Below are 23,015 nucleotides of genomic sequence, written 5' to 3'. Positions count from 1 at the left end.
GGGGGGAGGGGAAGGGGGGGCGGGCGGCGGGGTGTCTGGCTGTGCTCCGCTTCCTCCCACAATCCCGTGCAAATGCAAAAAAAAAGAGAGAGAGAGAGAGAGAGAGAGGCAGACAGAGCGTTAGCAGGGCCTGAGGGTGTAGGGCGCAGCGTTTGTACAGAAAGCCAGCTCCGCCGTGCGCAGACGCGCCCGGGTACGCGGTTCAGTTTATTTGTTGGGTTTTTTTTTGCATTATTTCACTCTTTTGGGTCTCTTTTCCAAAGGGTTTTTATTTAGGGAAAGAGCTCAATTCCAGTCCCCCAGGTGCAGTGTGTGCCTGCCCCCAACCAAGCACGCTTGCAAATATGCCCCCCACCCTTTCCCTGGATTGCAGAGTGCCCCCGTGCGCGCACGGGGAGCACACGAAAACACGCGTGAACACAGGCGGGGCTCTGCCTGTCCGTGGCCCGTGACACTGAGGGCGATGGCCGTGTCACACTTGCTCACACGCAAGTCTGCGAGGCACTGCGCGCCTGAGTCGGAGTTTCCACGCACGCCTATCCCGGGGGCGGGGCTGGTGGGTACCCCCACCATTAGGAGAGCGTGGGGGCCTGCGAGGCGCCGGGACGCGGGAACACGTTGCCCGGGAACTTGCGTGTATCCGTACGCGGCGGAAACACGTGTGTTAGGGTAGGCCTCAGGCCGGACGATCCCTACTGCCATCACCCCTCCAAGCTCAGCTCCGGAGTTTAAGAGGCCTGGGGGTTTCCGGAATCCGGTGTGAATCTGGGGCACGGTGCGGAGAACCCCGGCTCCGAAACAGCTCTTCAGCGCGGCCTCCTGAGGCTGCAAGTGGAGGGGCACAGTGGGGAGTCAAAGGCCCGGCTGTTTTTGCCCCCTCAACCAAGACCACTCCGACCCAACCTGGGCGTCTCAGCCTATCCTCTGGGTACAAGACCCCCCCCCCATAATACTACACACACACACACACACACACGCACACCCCTATAATACTACACACACACGCACACACACACACACACCCCTATAATACTACACACACGCACACACATGCACACACACACGCCTAGGCCACGCCCCCGCTCTCCAAGACACACACACACAGACGGCTGGGCCACGCCCCCGCCCTCCAAGCCTCGCCCCGGATAATAAGCTCAAAATTCCAAATCCCGCCCCTAAGCCCGCGCCCCTCCTCCGGCAGTGCCCTCCCCTCTGTGCCCCGCCCCCAGGCAGAAGCCCAGCCCCATACCTGGCGTAGGGAGGCGGTGGTGCGTCGTGCACCCCAGGGGCCAACAGCGCCTGCTCGTAGGTGGGGAGGCCCGGGGGTGGGGGTGGAGGTGGAGGCAGGGGCGTCGGCGGGCTCAGAGAGCTCAGGGGGCTGATGAGCTCGGCCCTGGGGACAGAAGGTGCACTGTTAGCAGGATAGAGAGCCTTGGGAGAAGGAGGAAAGACGTAGGGAGACAGAGACACTGAGGGTGGTGGGGAGACAGAGGTGGAAGGGAGGTGGACCAAGGAAAAAGAGGGTCACCGTCAACCTGACTCTACACACAGAAAAGCACCTCGAAGTGACAGGCAGATGCACAGGGACAGGCAGCCACAGAAATCAACAACTGCTGAGACAGACTCGTTCACAGACACACGTGCTCCAGATACAAGCAGAGAGTCGTGGAGAAAGAGGCAGCCCTGCAGAGGCAGGCAGACACACACAAGAAACAGACAGACACAACAGAGATACACTCAGCCACAAATTTCCCAGATCCACTCTTAACAATAAACTCTTCCTAGAAACCTTTAGACCCACTATACTTCAAGACTAATGCTCAAGCCCTCTCTTCGACCCTGCCACTGAGAGAGACACACCTAGACAACTGACACAGGCACACACAAACACAGCTACACCTTGTCACCACGGAAACTGACATCCCACAGACACCCACAGACCACAGGCTGCAGCCTCACCAGATACAATACGCACAGAATGATAATCACACATAAAACTGGTACTGCAAAGACAGCCAGGCAGCAAATATTGAGTTCCTACTTTGTGCCAGGTGCTGTGGATATAGTCAGAGAGATGCCACAACTGGACACAGAATCTCACAGACTCACTCTCCACGTGACGGTCTCCTCAGATCTTTCAGCAGCGCCCAACCGCCCCCAATCTGGCCCATCTCCTTAGGTTGACCCTTCCTCCCTTCCCTGCTCCCCAGCCCCTCCTCCCCAAAGCCCCCTTACTCTTGAGGACAGGGCTGCTGGCCTCGGTCCTGACGGCAATGCAGATACCAAAAGGCTCCCAGGCTGGCCAGGACCATGAGCAGGATGCCCACTGTCAGTCCCACAGCCATGCTTGCTACGTCCACTCGTCCACGTCCTATGCGGGGGAGGAGGGCACGGCGTTAGGGGCTGTCACCCTCTCCAACATCCAGATACCTTCCCCTGAGGTAGGGGAAACCTTTCCACATTTCCCCTGAGGGAAGACGACTGGCCAAGAAGGCAGAGCTGGGGCCACTTCCTAGCTGTGTGAACTCAGGCAACTCACCTCACTCATTTCTGTGAGCCTCCATTTCCTGCTCTGTAAAATGGGAATAATAACCCCTCCCTGATAGGTTGCAAAAATGGGAATAATAATAGGTTGCAAAAATGGGAATAATAACTCCTCCCTGATAGGTTGCAAAAATGGGAATAATAACCCCTCCCTGATAGGTTGCAAAAATGCAATGAATTAAATGCAGAAACCTGGGATAACCTCATCTGAGACTAGAAAATAGGGCAATTGTCTCTCTAAGAGGAGAGAGAACCCTCCTAAGGTTGCAGTTGACATGCTTACTTAGGGTAGGGAGTTCAGACAGCCAACTCTCTGAACCCCCATACTGAGCATTGCCAGATTTAGCAAATAATAATGAGGATACCCAGTTAAGTGTGAATTTTACATAAACAGTGGATTTTTGTTTTTTAGCCACCGCAGACAGCATGCAGGATCTTAGTTCCCCGACCAGGGATCGAACCCATCCATGCCCCCTACAGTGAAAGCACGGAGTCCTAACCACTGGACTGCCAGGGAATTCTAATTTTTTAGTATAAGTACGTCCCATGGAATATATGAGATATACTTATACTAAAAAATTATTCCTGTGTATTTGAAATTCACATTTAACTGGGCTGGGGGAGAGCTGTCCTGTATTTTATCTGGCAACCCCGTTCCCTCTGGAATGCAATACCTTTTACCAACCAGGCTAAAGAGGGGCAAGGCCTTACCAGAAGGCTAGGAACAATTTATCTATCAAGGAGGAATGTAGGGACATCCCCTCAAAAACAGATTGCTGGGGTTTAGAACTCACGTGGACCCTTGGCTAAGGTGAAGCGCCTTTAGCAATCAAGGCTTCATGTCTGAGGAAAAGGGGGGTGGGGCACAGGGAGGACCCTGGCTTTGTGAGGCCTTGCTAGGTCTTGCTGCTGGGGAAACTTCCTTTAGCACTGGGTAGGGGGGACTTTCCTCAAACAGTAAACCTCAGGCTTTTAGCCCTCTTAGCAAAAAGCTGCACTAAGAAGGCGGGGGTGGGGTGGGGAGCAGCCTTCCTGATTCAGACATGTTTCAGGTGGACTCGAGAAGCCAACAGGCCTTGATAGGCCTGTAGCAAAGCAGTTACCTCCCCTAGCAACCAATGTGAGGACTTCAGCCCAGACTTAGGGCCTGTTGCTAAGGTGGAACCACCCCTAGCAACCAGGCCACTCAGGGGTGAGATGCCCGGTGCCTGGAGGGGGGTCCTCCTGTGGGCAGGAGGCCTTGGGTCCTGAGCTTGGCTAGGTGTGGTTGCTAGGAAGAAGGCCTCCTTAGCAACCAGGCTGAAGCCAGGACGGGGTTGTGGGGGAGGGGAAGCCAACCAGGTAGTGAGTGCTGCTGTCTTCCTTGGTCCAGCCTGGCCAGGCTTTGTTGCTAAGGAGCAGCCCCCTCTTAGCAACAAGGCTGCAGCCACGATGGGGCCTCAGAACTCAGAGGAGGGGTTGGGGCTGGGCTGATCGGGCAGGTGAGGACAGACAGGTTTCCACCAATTGGCCTAGCCCAGACCCGTTGCTAGGGAGCGACCCCCCTAGCAACCAAGCTGCAGAAGGGGCTGGGGCTCTGGACTCCAAAGAGGGGCTCAGGTGGGCCAGGGCCTCTGAGCCTGAGGCCTCAGGGCTGTAACCTCTCCTTCCAACTTTCCTCCTTCCTGGGGACATGGGACCTACCCCGAATAAGGTGTGGTGGGTTCCTCGGGCAAGGGCTCTAGTCTCAGAGGAGGGGATTTCTTTACCAACCCCCTCCAGGAACTCAGGAGCATGGAACATGGAGGGGGTGAGATCGGGCTGGGGGATGTTCGTTCAGCCTCCACAGAAAGGAGCTGCCTTAGTTGCACAGAATGAGAGGGCTCTCCCGACTCACCTCCTTTGCCATTGTAGATGTAGTTCTCCCAAAAGCGCTCCTTGAATGGGCAGGAGGAGAGAAGGCAGAAAGGCATCAACTGGGAGATTCTACACCCCCAAACCAGCCCGCCCTGATGATCTCTGAGGCACGAGGGCAGAGGGAGCTGAGGGGCAGGACACCCCCACCCCAGGTCCTGGAGAAGACAGAGGGACTCCGGGGACCCCAGGCCCTCACCGTCAGAGTATTGTCCTCAAAGTACTCCCGCGCCTCTTCCCAGGAACACCTCTCCTCTTGACACTCCCGTTCCAGGTTCCCTGGCGTGAACAGCTCCAGGTCCCAGTGGTTGGCTCGTGGAATCCGCCTACGGCTGCCCAGGAAGCTCTGGGCCTCTGGGGAGTCCAGGAAGACTTCTGGACCCAAAAGACATAAGGGACAGAAAAATGGAGGGTTCCTAGTATGGGGGACATGAAGGAGCCAGAACTTAAGGGGATGAAGAGCTATGGGGTCCCGGGGGAGGAGGCAACTGCAGGCAGGGTTTTTCCTGGGCCAGAGGAAGGTGGATGTTTGTGCCTGGATTCCGGCTCTTCCCGCAAACGCTCACCTTGGTCTTGCTCCCCACTGGGTGAGGTGTCCAGGCAGGTGGTCAATCCCAGGTACAGCAGCAGCACAGAGGGGTGGCTCCTCATATTTTGTGGACACTAGGAACCAGGTGTGGTTAGATGAGAAGTGCCTCAGCTCCTGGAGAATGAGGCCAGGTCTCCCCACCCGGACTCTGTGGTCCAGGAATTATAATAATAGCAGATACTTACGTGGCCTGTATCCTGGACCAGGCACTGTTCAAGGTCATTTACCTTTATCAACTCAGTTTCATTTTCACCACAGTGCTATTATTATCTCCATTTGATACAGGAGGAAACTGAGGCACAGAGAAGTAAAAGAACTTGCCCAAGTTCATACAGTTTGCAAGATTCAGAGGCAGGATTTCAGCAAAGGCAGTGTCCCTCCAGAAACCAGAGCCAGGAGTTTATCTTTTTTTCTGCTGTGTCTGCAGCCCCCAGCATGGGTTTTGGCACAAAGTAGGAGCTCATAAACATGTCCATTGATAGGGATTCCTTCTTCCTGGTAATTTCCATGTATATCCACCTCTCTGTGCCCATTGCCACATTCAGCCACAGAATCAAAGATTACAGAAGAGGTAAAACCAGAGGCCTGTATCCTGGGGTCCAGGAGTTGGGGGAGGGGGCAGCGGTCCTGGACTCTTGGGTTTGGGGGCCCCAACTTCTGGGTCCCAGAAGAGCAGGGAGCCAGGTAGCCAGGGTCCCCAAGCCAAGCTCTGCCTCCAGGGACATTCACTTACCTGCCTAGACTTGTGAGCACTGTCCCCTCCTCCTTAATCAGGGCCTCCTCGGCCAGCTGCAGCCAGCCGTGAAGGGGGACAGGGGAGAAGGGAGGGGAGAGGAAGGAGGGGGTACCTTGCTCACTATAGTCGGCACAATCCTGTTTTCTGGCCAGAGGGGCGGGGTTTGCGATTACCTGCCCTGGGCGGGACTCAGGTAAGGGACAAAGTATTTAAAGGGACCTTATGATTAAGGGTCTAAGGTCCAGAGCCCCATAGCGAGGCCAGGGTCTCCAACACCGTGGGGCACTTAGGGAGTTGGATAGGCGCCCCCTCCCCGCCTATCCAATTTCCCCCCAGAGAGCTCGCCAGACAGAGCTAGGGAAATAAACAGCTAGGTCTCCAGATATCTAGGTATCTAGAAACTGGCGGGAAACTTGTGCCTTGGTCCCTGGGGGTAGGTGGGTATGCCGTAGTAAATTCCTGCTTCCTGAGAACGGCTCTGACTTCCGATTTCTCAACTGCTCCATTTATAAAGTGGGGACAGAGGAGTTGTCCCTTCTCTATTGTCTCTTATTTTGCAGCAGAAAAGTGAATGATATGCTTTGGTAAGCGGGCTTTTCAATCTCTGGGCGAAGTGATTAGTCCTTAAACACAGGCTTGGGGAGAAGCAAAGCCTAGCTACAAGCAGGAAATCGCCCGCGCAGGGAAACGCCTAGTATATGCTAAGCACGCCCCCTATTCACGCCAGTTTCACTGACCGGAACCTTCGACTTGCCACTCACGTTTCCGGAGGGAGGAAGAGAAGAAGGGAGCACTTACCAAGCCAGAAGAGATACCTCCGCAAATAGGGGCAGATCTACTTCCGGTCTCTTCCGCCGGGAGGAAGTGAGCGGAGCGGAGAGGGAAAGCAGCGCTCCTTTCCGGTGTAGGGGTACAGTTGAAGTAGTTACCGACGAGGGAGGAGTCGTTCGTGAGGTGAGTTCCAGGAGGTGGAAGGATAGTGTTAGTGAGATCGCCTTCCGGTGGGCAAGAGTCTTGGGCTCCTGAGGGAGACTAGGACAGGATTTTGAATTCCCGACTTCCTGGCAATCCTTAATAGAGCACTCTAGGCGCCCCAAGTTTGAAGCCGGACTGCAGGTCCCAGAAATCCCTGGAGGTAGCCAAACCTTCAGCCGGCAGTTCTCAGGAGAGTTTTAGTTCCACTGCAGACGGATGGGCCGGGGATCCCAGGGGAAAGAGGAGACTGGGACTCCTAGGGGTCTAATGAGTGAGAGTTGAGGAAGAAGCACCCCTTTCCTGGTCTCCGTTTCCCAGACTGTGATGGGGAGGGCGGAGAAGGATTGTGCAGTCGCCTGCCGCCGCCTCCCTGCACCTTTTTGACGGCCGCTTCCCTCTCGGAGTAGCTGTAGGGTTAACGTTTTCCTCTGTGGAGCTTTGGGGTCAGGCAGTCCTGGGTTCACATCCTGATGGTGTTGCTGATTCGGTGTGAACTCGGGTCTTGATGGGTCCTTAAAGACCCTTGGATGGGTCCTTAAAGGACCCTTGATGGGTCCTTTCACTTTAATATTTTATTATGTTTTATTATGAAAATGTTCCAACTTATATAAAAGTGAGAGAATAATAGAAGAATCCCTATCGCCCAGAGTTACCAGTTATTAATATTTTTTGACATATTGGCTGGGTATTTTTTAAAATTAAATATATAAGGCAAATCCTATCCATCGTGAGATTTCACCCGTAAATACCTCAGGATACATGTGTAAAAAACAGGGACATTTTTACAACATTGTAAATTAACTATACTTAAACTTTTAAAAAAATTTTTAATTTTTAAAAAGCACACACGCACACAAAAAAGCAGGGACATTTTCTTCCATGACCACAATACTATTACACTTACAAAAGCAACCCTAATATTACCTATTACTTGGTCCATAATCAAATTCTGCTTCTGAAAAAATGCCTTTAAAAAAAAGTTTCACTTTTTTGAATCAGAATCCATTCAAGTCATTGTTATGTCTCTTAAATTGCTCTTAATTTCAAACAGTCTCCCCTCCACCCCACCCTGGTTTTTTTTTTTGGCAATTGATTCATTGAAGAAACTGGGTCAGTTATTCCGTTATCATCCCACCATCTGAACTTGTCTCTTTGCTTCTTTGAAATGGTGATGGCCTTTCACTTACTCCTCCATTATTCCCGCCGCACCCCCTCTCCCCAACTGCCACACCCTCTCTCTATGGATTAACCTAATCCGGACTTTTCACATAAATGGAATCTCCTTCCTGTGTTGTTTCTTTCACTTAGCATAATGTTGTCAAGGTTCATCCATTTTGTAGCATGTATCAGTACTTCTTTTTAAAGCTGAATAATATTCCTTTGTATGAGATACACCATATTTTGTTTATCCACGCGTCAGTCAATGGACATTTGTGTTGTTTCCACTTTTTGGCTATTGTGAATATGCTGCTTGCACTTGTGTACAAGTTTTAGCGTGGACATAAGTTTTCATTTCTTTTGGCGGTGGAATTGCTGAATCAAATGGTAACTCTGTGTTTAGCCTTCTGAGGAACTGCCAGACTTTTCCAAAGTGGCTGCTTCATTTTGCATTCCCACCCTCAGGGTCTGAGGGTTTCAATTTCTCCACACTTGTTATGATCCGACTTTTTTTTTTTTTTGGCCATGCCGAGTGGCATGCGGGATCTTCCCCGACCGGGGATCGAACCTGTGTCCCCTGCAGTGGATGAGCGGAGTCTTAACCACTGGACCGCCAGGGAAGTCCATGATCTGACTTTTTTTTTTTTTTTAGCTTTTTTAATTTTTATTTATTTATTTATTTTAGTTTTGGCTGTGTTGGGTCTTCGTTTCTGTGCGAGGGCTTTCTCTAGTTGCGGCGAGCGGGGCCACTCTTCATCGCGGTGCGCGGGCCTCTCACTGTCGCGGGCTCTCTTGTTGCGGAGCACAGGCTCCAGACGCGCAGGCTCAGTAGTTGTGGCTCACGGGCCTAGTTGCTCCACGGCATGTGGGATCTTCCCAGACCAGGGCCCGAACCCGTGTCCCTTTATTGGCAGGCAGATTCTCAACCACTGCACCACCAGGGAAGCCCATGATCTGACTTTTTGACTGTAGTCATCCTGTGGGTATGAAGTGGTATCTCACTGCTGTTTCTTGTTTTTGTTCTTTTTAAGATTTTTTCAGTGGGGACCCTTTTTAAAGTCCTTATTGAATTTGTTACAGTATTGCTTCTGTTTTATGTTTTGTTTTTTTGGCCACGAGGCATGAGGCATGTGGGATGTTCGCTCCTGGACCAGGGATCGAACCCGCACCCCTTGCATTGGAAGGCGAAATCTTAATCACTGGACCACCAGGGAAGTCCCTCACTGCTGTTTTGACTGCATTTCCTTCATGATTAATGATGTGGAACATTTTTTTTCATGTGCTTATTGGCCATTTATATATCCTCTTTGGAGAAATGTCTGTTTCGATCCTTTGCCCATTTTTAAATTGGGTTATTTGTCTTTTTATTATTGGGTTGTAAGTTTCTTATATATTCTAGATACAATTCCTTTGTCAGACAGGTGATTGGCAACCACCACCTGTTTTGGTACAGCTTGCAAACTAAGAATGGTTTTTTTTTTTTTTTTTTTATAAATTTATTTATTTATTTTTATTTTTAGCTGCACTGGATCTTCGTTGCTGCGCACGGGCTTTCTCTAGTTGCATCGAGTGGGGGGCTACTGTTCGTAGTGGTGCGCAGGCTTCTTTCTCATTGCGGTGGCTTCTCTTGTTGTGGAGCACCGGCTCTAGGCACGCAGGCTTCAGTAGTTGCAGCACGCAGGCTCAGTAGTTGTGGCTCACGGGCTCTAGAGCGCAGGCTCAGTAGTTGTGGCGCACAGGCTTAGTTGCTCCGTGGCATGTGGGATCTTCCCGGACCAGGGCTTGAACCCGTGTCCCCTGCACTGGCAGGCGGATTCTTAACCACTGCACCACCAGGGAAGCCCTAAGAATGGTTTTTAACATTTTTCAATAATTGGAAAAGACCGTAACCAACAAGGACCCACTGTATCTCACAGAGAACTATACTCAATATTTTGTAATACCCTATAAGGGAAAAGAATCTGAAAAAGAATATATATGTGTGTGTATATATATATATATATATATATATATATATATATCTGAATCACTTTGCTGTACACCTGAAACTAACACAATCCTGTAAATCAACTATACTTCAATTTTTTTAAAATTGGAAATAAATCAAAAGAAGAATAATATTTTGTGATATGTGATTCAGATACCAGTGTCCATAAAAGAAGTTGTGACAGGGGCCATGTGGCCCACAAAGGTGAAAATCTTTACTCTCTAGCCTTTTCTGGCGGATCCCTGCTATAGCCTCTGGCTTCCTAGAATCAGGAAATTAAATTGAAAGGCTTGATTAATTTAGCTTCAGGCATCTTGGCATGGCTGCTTCAGAGCTGCTAGCTTCACGCCTGGCTGTCCCACTTTTAGGGATGGTGAGATTGATCAGGGGCTTCAGGTAGTGTTTACAGACTTAACGTTTGTCCCCAACCCCACCCGAAATCTTATATCTCCAATATGACTATTTGGAGATAGGACCTTTCCCGAAGTAATTAGGGTTTAATGAGGTCATAAGAGTGGGGTCCTACTCCATGAGGTTGGTGTCCTTAGAAGAGCAGGAGATGCCAGAGGGCAAGCACTCTCTCCGCCCTGTGAGGACACAGCCAGAAGGTGGCCAGCCATCTGCAAGCCAGGAGGAGAGGCCTCACCAAAACCCAACCATGGTGCCACCCTGATCTCAGACTTCTGGCCTCCAGAACTGTGAGAAAATAATTGTCTGTTGTGTCAGCCACCCAGTCTATGGCATTTTGTTTTGGCAGTCCTAGCTGACTAATACAGGTAGGAACAGCACAAACATGCCATTGTAAAGCTATGTTTTTCTCCTTTCTACTAGCGAGTATTAACACCCTGCGGATGTCCAGTTGCCATCAGGTGCCTTAGTGAATCAGTTATGTCATCAGGGGTTGCAAAATGGTGGCTTTCCAATTCTTTCATTCCTCCCACATTTCTTTTTTTTTTTAAGTTTATTTATTTTTATTTATGTATGGCTGTGTTGGGTCTTCGTTTCTGTGCGAGGGCTTTCTCCAGTTGTGGCAAGCGGGGGCCACTCCTCATCGCGGTGCGCGGGCCTCTCACTATCGCAGCCTCTCTCGTTGCGGAGCGCAGGCTCCAGACGCGCAGGCTCAGTAGCTGTGGCTCACGGGCCCAGTCGCTCCGCGGCATGTGGGATCCTCCCAGACCAGGGCTCGAACCCGTGTCCCCTGCATTGGCAGGCAGATTCTCAACCACTGCGCCACCAGGGAAGCCCCCCTCCCACATTTCTTTATCCAAGCTGTTTTTCACCTGAGCCACGTCCAAGGATCAGTAGAAGGGAGTGACGTGATCTAAGCTCCCTTTTGAAAAGCTCACCAGGTCTCCTCTGTCAAGGAACAGACTGAGGAAGAGACCAGTTAATCCCTCCGGGCCTCTGTTTTCTCACCTCTAAAATGGGGAGAACCTACCTCAGAGGTTATCCCGAGGACCGAATGCGTTCAGAATTGTGAAGCACTTTGCCCAGGGCCTGGTGCATAAGTGTTGGAAGGATGTGATGGTCATTTCTGTTCCTGCAGTGCTTTTGTATTGATTGGATGGATGATTCATTCATTGATTACACACTTCCCCTGGCCCTAGGGTTGGAAGTGGTTAACTGATCCTATCTGACATCTCTGTGCCCCCCAGGTGCCAGGCAGTGCCAGGACCCATCCTGGAGTCCAACCCAGGCCCCGCCTCTAGGGGCTTGTAGTCTGGGGGGAGAAATTCTGAGGGGTGGCAGCTATAATGGACGGAAATCAGGGCATTGTCAGAGCACCAGGAATGCCTAACCCAGGCTACCCAGAAGAGGCGACTCCTGATGGAGCCTGGGGGGAGGAAGGGGACGGGATTTCCAGGGGGAAGGTCCAGGCCTACAGGAGCTGCCCCGTTCCACGCTGAGAGTGAGCACAGTGCCTGAGGCTGCCTGCAGCCAGACAGCATCAGGGATGGTGAAGGCCACAGACTCACATGCCTGGGTCAGACCCCAGCTGCATGACCTTGGGCACCTTCTCCCTGCCTCTGTTTCCTTGTTTGTAGCAACTGTTTGGGTTGTGGCATCCAGTGGAGTTAATATGTATCAAATACTTAGAACAGGGCCAGGTTCACCAAACCTCTTAAATAAATACCAGTCATTATTAATAGAAAATCTCAGACCCTCGCTTTTGCTCTTAGGGAGCTCCCTCTTTCCTGCTTCCAACACATCCTGTTTGTGTCTGTGATTTCCTTGAGTGTAATCGGCCCTTTGGGTTCCTTTAACACAGGTCTCCGCCCCCCTGGGACAGCCTGCAGCATTCATGTGACCCACGCTATTCAAGGGAGGGGGCTCATAGCATCCTTTAGTTCTCAGAGGGTTCTCTGATCCCAAGAGATTCAGGATTCAAACGAATCAACTGCAGAAAAAGACGGTCGGGAGAGAATAAGGGAGATTTGAATACAAACTGAATAGTAAAGGATGTTAAGGGATTATTAATGCATTAATGGTATTGTGGTCATGTTTTTTAAACACAGTAGCCACGAGTCCCCAGAGGCTGTGGGGCACTTTGATATGTGGCTAGTGCCCCCGAGGGACTGTGTTTTTTTTTTTTAAATTTAATTTAATTTATTTATTTACTTTTATTTATTTATGGCTGTGTTGGGTCCTCGCCTCCGTGCAAGGGCCTTCTCCAATTGCGGCAAGTGGAGGCCACTCTTCATCGCAGTGCGCGGGCCTCCCACCATCGCGGCCTCTTCCGTTGCGGAGCACAGGCTCCAGACGCACAGGCTCAGCAATTGTGGCTCACGGGCCCAGTCGCTCCACGGCATGTGGGATCTTCCCAGACCAGGGCTCGAACCCGTGTCCCCTGCACCGGCAGGCAGACTCCCAACCACTGCGCCACCAGGGAAGCCCCGGGACTGTGTTTTTTTAATCATTTTATTTTGATTAGTTTAAATTCAAGCACCGATACTGGATTCAAGTCCTGGAAAACTTTTAAGTACGTTTGGCACAAGCAGGGCGTGTGAATGTACATTTGCTCCTGTAAATATTATGAACCCGAAATATAGGACAAGTTTCTCCAATGAAACTTTCGTGTCTGAATTGAGATGTGTTGAGAGAGTGGACTAGATTCTGGATTTTGAAGACTTTGTAGGAGAACGGGAATGAGTTGGCCTTTATTCTTGGATTGTGACCTCCCCGGGAGCTCTGCAGCTGTCACACGGTTAAAGGGGCAGCTCCAGAGCCCGGCTGCCTGGGTTCGAGTCTGGCTCTGTTGCCACTTGCCAGCTGGGGGACTCCATGGGCCTGTTTTCTCCTCTGTAAAATGGGAAGGAGGATATATAACAGCTGATGTTACTTTGGATGTGGCCTCTCTGAAAAGCTAGTGATGTGAGATGGTAGTAGTTCTGTTTTCTCTTTTGAGGTTTTCCTCACTGAGGAGACAATAAAGCTGCCGACCCCTGGTCAACCCTGGTCAGCGGTTCTCAAACTTTTTGGCCTCAGGACCTTAAAAATCATCAAGGACTCCAAAAAGCTTTTGTTTGTGGGAGTTCTGTCTAGCAGGATTTGCTGTATCAGGGGAATTCCCCCGGCAGTCCAGTGGTTAGGACTCGGCACTTTCACTGCTGAGGGCCTGGGTTCGATCCCTGGTCAGGAAAGTAAGATCCTGCAAGCCTCGCTGCATGGCCGAAAGAAAAAAAGATTTGCCATATCAGAAAGGGAAACAGACATGAAACTGTCTTTATTGAGATATAATCCACATGACACAAAACTCACCGATTTAAAGTATACAATTCGTGGTTTTCCGTATAATCACTGTTTTTGCAACCATCACCATTTTCTGATTTCAGGACATTTTCATCACTGCAGAAAGAAACCCCATACCCCTTAGCAGCCACTGCACGCCCCCACCCCCCCGGCCCCCCCTTCTCCCAGCCTGTGGCAACCACCAGTCTGCTTTCTGTCTCTATGGATCTGCCCATTCTGGACCTTTCACATAAATGGAATCAACAACACATGGCCTTTTGTACCTGGCTCCGTTCACTCCGCATGATATAACAGACATTTTTAAAACCCAAGGATGTACAAGCACAAGTCACACAGCCTCTGGAAAACCCCACTGGACACTCGAGAGAAGGAGAGGAACAAAGGCAAACACATTTGTTTTATTTATTTATTTTTAGAGAGCTCTTTTTATACTTATTTATTTATTTATTTGGCTGCGCTGGGTCTTAGTTGCAGCACGTGGGATCTTCGTTGCAGCATGCAGGATCTTTAGTTGGAGCATGCAAACTCTTAGTTGCGGCATGTGTGTGGGATCTAGTTCCCTGACCAGGGATCGAACCCACGCCCCCTGCATTGAGAGCACAGAGTCTTAGCCACTGGACCACCAGGGAAGTCCCAAACATGATTTAGTATTACAGAAATAGTTTCGTGGACTCCCTGAAACTATCTTAGGGACCCCTGGGGTCCCTGGACCTTCCTTTGAGAACCACTGCCCTAGGCAAATGGCTTCACTTCTGTGCCTCAGTTTGCCTCTCTCCAAAGTGGAGATGGGGATGGCACGGACCTCAGAGGGTGGCTGAGGTTGGACGATTGAGAGTTGGCCTGGGGGTCAGGGGTCAAGCAGTGTCCCTTGGGATTATTCCCATGACCGCCTGGCGAAGTAAAGAGATGCTCCATCTATAGCGGTTCCTCTCTCTCTCAGAGGGAAAATGTCCCGGTCCACAAAGCCAAAGAACTTGGCTACAAGACAAGCAGCCCAGTGCCAAATACCGCAGAGGATCAAGGCAGTTGACAACTAAGAATAGAGTGGGGAATTTGTCCCTGAGGAGGTGAACTCGACCTTCATGAGTGCCAGTGGGGAGGGGGGAGCTGGGGCAGAAGCCAGGGGGCCAGGGCGGAGGAGGGGGATGGCAGGTGAGGTGGCAGCAGGTGCTGGGCTTGTTCCAAAGCTGGGGGTGAGGGGAAGCTGGAGGAGGGGCGGTGGGTGGAGTTGGGGTGTTTCACCAAGGTTACCTTCTGCAAGCAGCACCGTGGCCGCAGCTGGGGTGATAGAAATGTTCCGCATCTCGATGGGGGGGGCTAGTTACGAGGGTGTATGCAATTGTCAAAACGTATCAAGCTGCATCCTTAAGGTCTGTGCATCTATTCTATGTAAACATACCTACAAAACAAAAAATGGGTTTCTGGGAGGAAGACGCCAGTAGGGGGAGTGCGAGATCTGTAGCTCAAGGAGAGGTTTGTGTTTGAGTTTTGAAAGTGAAAGGCAAGTTTCTGAAAGCATCCCGAACGGGAAAATAAAGATGAAGTTGCTTTTTTACATTTTGGGATCTCCTGGTTGTGCCTCCCTGCCCCACCTTCTGGATCCTCCTTGCAGCCACAGAGCCAGAGAGAATATTTCCTGAACATTCCATATGCCATGCTCTGAGTATGACCTCATTTAGTCCACACAGCAATCCAATCGTGTCAACTAGATCCCATGGTTCTCCCCACTTCTTACCAAAGGACTCAGAGAGTCAATTACAAGTCCAGAGTCACAGCCAGTAGGGGGCCAACCTTGGACTCAAGCCCAGGCAGGTCTTATTTCTTTGATCCATATAACCCCCTCCTTCTTGTTTCATTTATTCTTATTTATCCCCTAGTCAGTCCCCTCCCCTACATGGGCAATCATTCTTATATGCCTCATCTTTTGTTTGCAGGTGTTTAAAATGTATCATTTTGTGCATGTGCAGATTGTTTTATTTCTTACTTTTTTCACCCAGCATTGTGTTTTTAAGATCCACCCACAGGAATTCCCTGTTGGTCTGGTGGTTAGGACTCCGCGCTTTCACTGCCGAGGGCGAGAGTTCAATCCCTCGTTGGGAAACTAAGACTCCACAAGCTGCGTGGCACTGCCAAAAGAAAAAAAGTCACCCACGGTGCTCTGTACACACCTAGTCAGTTGCTTCTCACTGCTGGGCGGTCTCCATGAGGGGCAGTCACTATCCACTCCGCGAGGGTGGGATATTCAGTTGCCTTTGACTCCCCTCCAGTGTAAATAACACCACTGTGAACATCCTCATACATGCTCCCTAGTGGGTGTCGCCTTCGGGGCGCATACACCCAAGTGCAGAATCGCCTGCACTCACTTTGCTGAAGTACCACCAGCCTGTGTTCCCCCAGCATCACCAGAGGGGATTCCTATCACCCACCCTCACCCTATCCAGCTCCTATCTTATCCAGCTCTCGAAGTTTCGCCCACCAGCCTAGTGATAGATTTAAAATGATGTCTTGGGGCTTCCCTGATGGCGCAGTGGTTGGGAATCTGCCTGCTGGTGCAGGGGACACGGGTTCGAGCCCTGGTCTGGGAAGATCCCACATGCCACGGAGCGGCTGGGCCCGTGAGCCACAACTACTGAGCCTGCGCGTCTGGAGCCTGTGCCCCGCAACGGGAGGGGCCGCGATAGTGAAAGGCCCGCGCACCGCGATGAAGAGCGGTCCCCGCACCGCGATGAAGAGTGGCCCCCACTTGCCGTAACCAGAGAAAGCCCTCGCACGAACCGAAGACCCAACACAGCCAAAAATGAATAAATAAATAAATAAAGTAGAAAAAAAAAAAATAAAATAAAATAAAATGATGTCTCACTGTGGTTTTCCTGTGAGGAGAATTTGAGGCATCTCTCCATCTACCTGTTAGTCTTTGAGCTTCTTCTGTAAATGGCCTCTTCATACCCTCTGCTCATTTTCCTATTGGGGTAGCTGGGTTTTTCTTGTTGATTTGCCAGAGTTCCGCGTACAGTCAGTTCTGTTCTAACACTTGTTTTGAAAACTCGAGATTTATTCCAGTGCGATTGACATATTAGGGAACAATTTGAGCATAAGGCATGTTGCCCCTAAAGGAACCCAGGTGCGCTTGGTTGAAATGAGCGTGTAGGCATACACAGAGCACACGCTCAACACATCCAGAACATCTACTGGGCGCTTCAGTTCCCCACCCGTGGTACGAGCCCCACTGATCACATCTGGTGCTAGAACTTTCCATCAGATAACCCTCCTTCCACCACCTCACAGTAACTCACAACGTGTACCCCTTCGGACACCACTTCCACAAGCAAACTTCAGGTCTTTTTCAGGGTTAATTGCCATAATTTTTTTTTGGAGGTATAGGCATTTCTTAACCATTTAACGTGTGCAAAACTCTCTTCCCCTTTTTTTTTTTTGGAGGTATAGGCATTTCTTAACCATTTAACGTGTGCAAAACTCTCTTCCCCTGCCCCACTCCCAGCTTTCCCATCAGATCAGATCGGGGGCCGGAAAGGTCCAGTCCTCTCTGCGTGGGCTCCCTCTGGTCACGCAGCCCTGCAGCTGCCCCTTCCTTACCCCCGGGATGACACGCCACGGCAAGAACTGCACGGCGGGGGCCGTCTACACCTACCACGAGAAGAAGAAGGACACAGGTACTGGGGTTGGGCGGGGGGGCAAATGGACCCTGAAGTCCCCATGTTACTTTGCTCCTCTGGTTGTGCTTTCTGGGCATGTGTCTTTCCCCCGACCGTGTAAGTAACAGCCACGTGACTGATGGTCATGACCGGAGACGTAACAGCCCACGTGAGCCAGTGACCTTCTCCCTGCCTTGTCGTGGGCACTGCGTTAAGTGCCTTCCATGCTAAGCCTCCCGAACACCCACTGAGGAAGGAATCACTGTTGTCAGGCCCTATTCCAGAGGCGGAAACTGAGGCCCAGAGAGGTACAGACGCTTGAGCTTGGTCACAGAGCCAGAAGGCCCGAGGGGAGCCAGTTACGGGCCTCTTCCCCGAGCTGCCTCAGGGACAGGGCCTGTCTGTCACTCTCCCTCTGGGGATGAACGCCTTCCTGTGGGTTGTGCAGCCCTGTCCCCAACGCAGACGCACAGCCCAAGCTCTTGACTGCCTGTTCTCTGAGTCCCCCCTCCTCGGAGTCCTCTCTGCGCCTTTCTCTCCGGGTTTGGAGAAGGGCACGTCTCCTGCCTCTCCATCCCTCTACCTCTCTCCGTCCCCAGCGGCCTCAGGCTACGGCACCCAGAACATTCGACTGAGCCGGGATGCCGTCAAGGACTTCGATTGCTGCTGCCTCTCTCTGCAGCCCTGCCACGACCCTGTTGTTACGTAAGCTGGGAACGCGGGTGGGTGGGTCAGGGTGGCGAGGGCAAGGGAACCGCCAGGAGGGGGCTGCACGGCCAGGGCGCCCTGGCAAGCCACCTACCCTCCCGCAGCCTCAGTGTTCTCCTCTGAGACATGGGCATGATCCTAGTACGCTTCATGGGGTGTGGAAAAGAATACATTCACAATAGAGGGTAGGGCTCCTGGAAAGTTGCTAGCCCATAATAACAGCTCACGTGTGGAGTGCTTACTGTTACCTGCCTCTTAGCGTCTGGCAAAGGCTTCAGTGAGATAATGGGTAGAAGGTACTTAGTCCACTGACTAAATATGTGCTCAACTACTGGTCCATTTTGTAGACATCGCGATGAGAGTAGATCGTGGTTCAGGGTCCCCGAGGCCACCGGGAGGTTCAGCAGTTCACTAGAAGAACCCACAGAACTCAGCAAAGCAGTTATCCTCAAATGACAGTTTATGACAGTGAAAGGTTACAGATTAAAACCAGCAATGGGGGTGGTTTCCTAGGCAGTCCAGTGGTTAAGACTCCGAGCTTCCAGTGCAGGGGGCGTGGGTTTGATCCCTGGTCGGGGAACTAAGATCCCACATGCCGGGCTTCCCTGGTGGTGCAGTGGTTAAGAATCCGCCTGCCAATACAGGGGACACGGGCTTGATCCCCAGTCCGGGAAGATCCCACATACCACAGAGCAGCTAAACCCATGCACCACAACTACTGAGCCTGTGCTCTAGAGCCCGTGAGCCACAACTACTGAAGCCCACGCACCTAGAGCCCATGCTCCGCAACAAGAGAAGCCACTGCAATGAGAAGCCCACCCACCGCAATGAAGAGTAGCCCCTGCTCGCCGCAACTAGAGAAAGCCCGTACGCAGCAACAAAGACCCAATGCAGCCAAAAATAAATAAAATAATATAAAAGATCCCACATGCCGTGTGGCACGGCCAAAAAAATGTTTTAAATAAATAAAATCAGTGGGAAAAGACAGATGGGGCAGAGTCCCAGAGAGACCAGGCACAAGCTTCCTTTGTCTCTCAGTAGAGTTGCAGGAAAGCGCTTAATTTTCGCAGCAGCAGTTACTACCCACCAGGAAGCTCGCTCCAGCCTTGGTGTCCAGGGTTTTTATTGGAGGTTAGTCACCTAGGCCTGGCTGACCTTGGTCTTCAGCCCCTCCAGAGGTCCAGCTCACACCACATGGTCCCAGCCTCCCAGGCAAACAGAGACACTCTTAACAGGCAGGACGTTCCAAGGCCTAGAGGTGCCCTCCCAGGAGCCAGTCCTTTGGCTGGAATGTGCAGGGTTTGGACAGCCCAGGCCTGCTGAGCTAACCCTTTACGGCGTGAGATTTTGCCTATGCATCAGAGAACATTATAAAGCCAGGAGAGTTAAAACAGTGCGGTCACCTCAGAGAGCTAAGCCGAGCCCTGAGTGAGCAGCTGCCTATAAGACGCTTAGTGGTTGCCCTGGGCAGGGAGCTGATGTTTGGCAGGTGACTGTTAACCTCTGGCCATGTGGCCTGGGCCAGGCCCTGTTTTCTCATCCCTTCCTCTCTTTGCAGCCCCGATGGCTACCTGTATGAGCGGGAGGCAATCCTAGAGTACATTTTGCACCAGAAGAAGGAGATCGCCCGGCAGATGAAGGTGGTGGGGCTGGGAGAAGGGGGTGCAGGCATGGGTAGGCGGTTTCGATGCTGGGCCTCCCGTCTAAATTCCTCCCCGCCCAGGCCTCTGCCTGTGCTGTTCCCTCTGCCGGGCACACCGTCCCCTCCCACTTCTGGTTAAATTCTTCTCGTTCTCCAGATTTCAGCCCAGGTGTTGCCTCCTCTGGCCTCTTGCTAGTCCAGGGCCCTGAGAGCCTGCCCCTGTCACCTCTTCTTTGGCACTTGTCACAGTTGTGACTCTACCTGTGGCTGTCTGATACAGGACCCAGGGGCAGGGAGCAGGGCTCTCACCCACCCCAAGGCCCTAGGTTCTCGGGACATACTTGGTAAATGAGTGGATGCCAGCTCATCTCCTTGGGCCTCAGTTTTATTGTCTCTAAAATGGGCTGACAGGGCCAAACTAGAGGGCACTGCAGGGCATGCGGGAAATGCTCACAGATAAGAAATTTTTAGGCATTTTCTTGGAGCCAGGCCCACCTTCCATGGCTGAGCTCATTTTGTGGCTAGGAGGGACCCAGTCTCCCTCCTTGTTCTGCCGGCTTTTCCGGAGCTCAGGAAGCACTGGGGGCCAGATTCTTGTTGAGCTTTTGGTCCGTAGTGCGTGGCTTCCCCTGTGCCCAGGTCCTCCACCCGGCCTGGTGGCCCCCTCATCGTGGAGCCCACATCGGAAGCCCTCCCGAGCATCAGTCAGCGTCAGCGTTCCCTCCTTGCTCACTGGGTGGCCGGAGCAGTGTCTCCTCTTGCCCTCACGCTGCCTGAGCCTTCATGGCTCCATAAACCTTCTCTGCTCCCTACTATCCTGGAACTCGGGCCCTTGAGGGCAGGGACAGAGTCTACACTGCATGGACTGTATAATAGATAAGTGAGAAGATATACTGTGTAATTAATATCATATGGCCCAAAATTACATTTATTGAGCACTTACTATGTGCCAGGCCAGGTGCTAAGTGTTTTAAAAAATCATCGTGTGTAACCCTCCCAGTGAGCCTCCGAGGTAGGTCACCATTGTCAGCCTGTTTTACGGATGAAGAAACTGAGGCCAGGAGAGGTCACAGTGCTTACTGGAGGCCACAGAGCTAATCAGTGACAAAGGCAGGGTTTGAGCTTTGGCGGTCTGCCTTCAGCCAAGCTGTTGACCACCGAGTCCCAAACCAGCTAAACTGGAAATGGCTTAACCGTCCTACAGTTGGTGAAGGGACAAGCAAAGGCAGCAGAGGCACACGATGGGTAACTGTGCAGCCGATTAAAGATTCACACCCAGGCAGTCACCAGCCTCTAGCAAACAGAGCCTCTGCCAGGAACCTCCCCTGTATGGGTTCCAGTTCACCCACCTTTAAATTCAAAGAGGCACCCCAGCCCCCACCTAGGGTGCCCCAAACTCACAGGCCGCAGGAGGATGCCTAGCTCGCTTCTGCCTGGCTGCCCGCAGGCCTACGAGAAGCAGCGGGGCGTCCGGCGCGAGGAGCAGCAGGAGCTGCGGCGGGCGGCCGCGCAGGACCAGGTGCGGGGCTTCCTGGAGAAGGAGGCGGCCATCGTGAGCCGGCCCCTCAACCCCTTCATGCCCAAGGCCGCCTCCGGGAACTGCCCCGGTGAGAGAGAAGTGCACATGCGAGTGGGTGGGGGTCCCGCGGGGCCGGGTGCCTCCCTGGGTGCGGCGTCCGAACCCCTCTCCCCGCCGCAGATGATGCCCGACCCGGGTCCAGCGCGGGCCCCACAGGCAAAGACAAGGACAAAGCGCTGCCCAGCTTCTGGATCCCGTCGCTGACCCCCGAGGCCAAGGCCACCAAGCTGGAGAAGCCGGTGAGCCGCCTACCCCAGCAAGCGCCCGTGTGTGCCCACTTTGCCAGAGAGAGCCAGGGTCCTGAGGGCCCTCTCCCCCGCCTCACAGGGACCCCCCCCCATCCTCCCTCCACCTGGCTCGAGCCCCGCCTGTTGACTCGGCCCCCCCTCCTGCTCCCCAGTCGCGCATCGTGACCTGCCCCATGTCCGGGAAGCCGCTGCGCATGTCCGACCTGACGCCCGTGCGCTTCACGCCGCTCGACAGCTCCGTGGACCGCGTGGGGCTCATCACGCGCAGCGAGCGCTACGTGTGCGCCGTGACCCGCGACAGCCTGAGCAACGCCACGCCGTGTGCCGTCCTGCGGCCCTCGTGAGTCCCCTGGGGGACAGCCTGGGGACCTGCGGGACGGGGCGGGCTTGGGGTGCGGCTTTCTCTTTGGGGCGGGGCCTCTGATCGTTGTACCCCACCGTCACCCTCACTGCAGTGGGGCCGTGGTCACCGTGGAGTGCGTGGAGAAGCTGATTCGCAAGGACATGGTGGACCCCGTGACTGGAGAGAAGCTCACGGACCGCGACATCATCGTGCTGCAGCGGGTGAGTGGCACCCCTCCTCCCTGTCCCCTCGCCTTCCGGCAACCCCGACCTGCTTCCAGAGGGCCCACCCCCTTACTGAGGCCCCGCCCCACCAAGGGGGCGGGGCCCAACCTCACTTCGCGGGCTAGGGAACCCCGACGGCACCCCAGCTCCCCGACGCCTCTCCTCCTCCTCCTCCTTCTCTAGGGCGGCACGGGCTTCGCGGGCTCCGGAGTGAAGCTGCAGGCCGAGAAGTCCCGGCCGGTGATGCAGGCCTGAGCCCACGGGAAACCAAATAAATGGGCTTGTTGGACGCGACAGGCCCTGTGGCGCCTTCATTCACCGCGCCGGAGCCCGGTGACGGCGTGCGCTCAGGAATGACTGCACTCTGAAAGCGTGGGCTAAGAATATTTGATGTGTTCTCACGTTAAGAGTAATATCTGAATCGAATGCAAATGCACAGCTTTAAATGGGTTGAGTGGCCAGAAGCTGGAGTCTGGGCCGCGACCACAGGAGGGCGCCACTTTAACGAACTATAGAAATCCCCGCACTTTCTTTTGAGTTAAGCCAAATTTGAAGCCCAGGAGGCGACCCGGAACGCGTCTCCCGTTGTAAAGTTTGGTAAGACACGCAAAGGAAATGAAGTGCTGTGTGTGACTGAGAAAGCGAACAGCCGGCACCCTGTCTAGAGAAGGCAGTCAGGAACACTCCCTCCCCCACCACCTGGAGGCTGGAGGGTGAAGAGGAAGAAGAAACCACAAGTGCAGAGTCCCGGAGGCAGCAAAGTACTTGGCAGGTGTGAAGAGAGGGAGGAGTTCAGAGCAACCAGGCCTAGTGGACCTGCCCAGAGTTCAGACTTGACTAGGAGGGCAGGGGTGGCCTTTAAAGCTATGTTTTTAATAACCATTGAATCACAAAAGCAGACCCTGTGCAGTGTGGAGAACCAGAGCATACAGTCAAGCAAAGATTGCAAAAATAAAGACTTAAAAGTCCTGACTGTCTGAGCGATA

At 52.7% G+C, this 23,015-nt stretch overlaps 2 protein-coding genes across 4 annotated transcripts; one reads left to right on the top strand and one right to left on the bottom strand.

Moving 5' to 3' along the window:
• Positions 1-290: 290 nt before the first annotated feature.
• Positions 291-6,613, bottom strand: PRRG2 (proline rich and Gla domain 2). Of its 3 annotated transcripts, none has more exons than XM_057534874.1 (7): positions 6,561-6,613; positions 5,004-5,100; positions 4,637-4,812; positions 4,421-4,460; positions 2,236-2,371; positions 1,250-1,393; positions 291-825 (listed from the first exon to the last, which is right to left on the bottom strand). In XM_057534874.1, the coding sequence occupies exons 2-7, from the start codon at positions 5,086-5,088 to the stop codon at positions 807-809; spliced, it is 600 nt and encodes a 199-aa protein (XP_057390857.1). In that variant the 5' UTR covers positions 5,089-5,100; positions 6,561-6,613; the 3' UTR covers positions 291-806. The 3 variants fall into 3 exon arrangements, with proteins under 3 accessions (XP_057390857.1, XP_057390856.1, XP_007168372.2); XM_057534873.1 differs by lacking the exon at positions 6,561-6,613 and adding an exon at positions 5,212-6,030; XM_007168310.3 differs by lacking the exon at positions 6,561-6,613 and adding an exon at positions 5,760-6,030.
• NOSIP (nitric oxide synthase interacting protein) lies at positions 6,585-23,015 on the top strand. Its single transcript, XM_057534872.1, has 9 exons — positions 6,585-6,716; positions 17,132-17,303; positions 17,885-17,990; positions 19,552-19,633; positions 21,083-21,242; positions 21,335-21,453; positions 21,615-21,802; positions 21,918-22,026; positions 22,213-23,015. The coding sequence occupies exons 2-9, from the start codon at positions 17,234-17,236 to the stop codon at positions 22,282-22,284; spliced, it is 906 nt and encodes a 301-aa protein (XP_057390855.1). The 5' UTR covers positions 6,585-6,716; positions 17,132-17,233; the 3' UTR covers positions 22,285-23,015.

Source organism: Balaenoptera acutorostrata, chromosome 19 (assembly GCF_949987535.1).
Source record: "Balaenoptera acutorostrata chromosome 19, mBalAcu1.1, whole genome shotgun sequence".
NCBI lineage: Eukaryota > Metazoa > Chordata > Mammalia > Artiodactyla > Balaenopteridae > Balaenoptera > Balaenoptera acutorostrata.
The sequence above is the reverse complement of the archived record's forward strand: the minus strand, read 5'-3'. Positions and strand labels throughout refer to the sequence as shown.

What these genes read in the sequence shown, in the direction of transcription:
- PRRG2 (XM_057534874.1), bottom strand. Translation starts at nt 5,088, where the DNA reads ATGAGGAGCCACCCCTCTGTGCTGCTGCTGTACCTGGGATTGACCACC. An exon ending in CATCTACAATGGCAAAGGAG is followed by an intron (nt 2,372 to 4,420) that starts GTGAGTCGGGAG and finishes TCCCCCGCATAG; the next exon opens with GACGTGGACGAGTGGACGTA. An exon ending in CAGCAGCCCTGTCCTCAAGA is followed by an intron (nt 1,394 to 2,235) that starts GTAAGGGGGCTT and finishes TTCTGTCCCCAG; the next exon opens with GGCCGAGCTCATCAGCCCCC.
- NOSIP (XM_057534872.1), top strand. Translation starts at nt 17,234, where the DNA reads ATGACACGCCACGGCAAGAACTGCACGGCGGGGGCCGTCTACACCTAC. An exon ending in AGATCGCCCGGCAGATGAAG is followed by an intron (nt 19,634 to 21,082) that starts GTGGTGGGGCTG and finishes GGCTGCCCGCAG; the next exon opens with GCCTACGAGAAGCAGCGGGG. An exon ending in ACATCATCGTGCTGCAGCGG is followed by an intron (nt 22,027 to 22,212) that starts GTGAGTGGCACC and finishes CTCCTTCTCTAG; the next exon opens with GGCGGCACGGGCTTCGCGGG.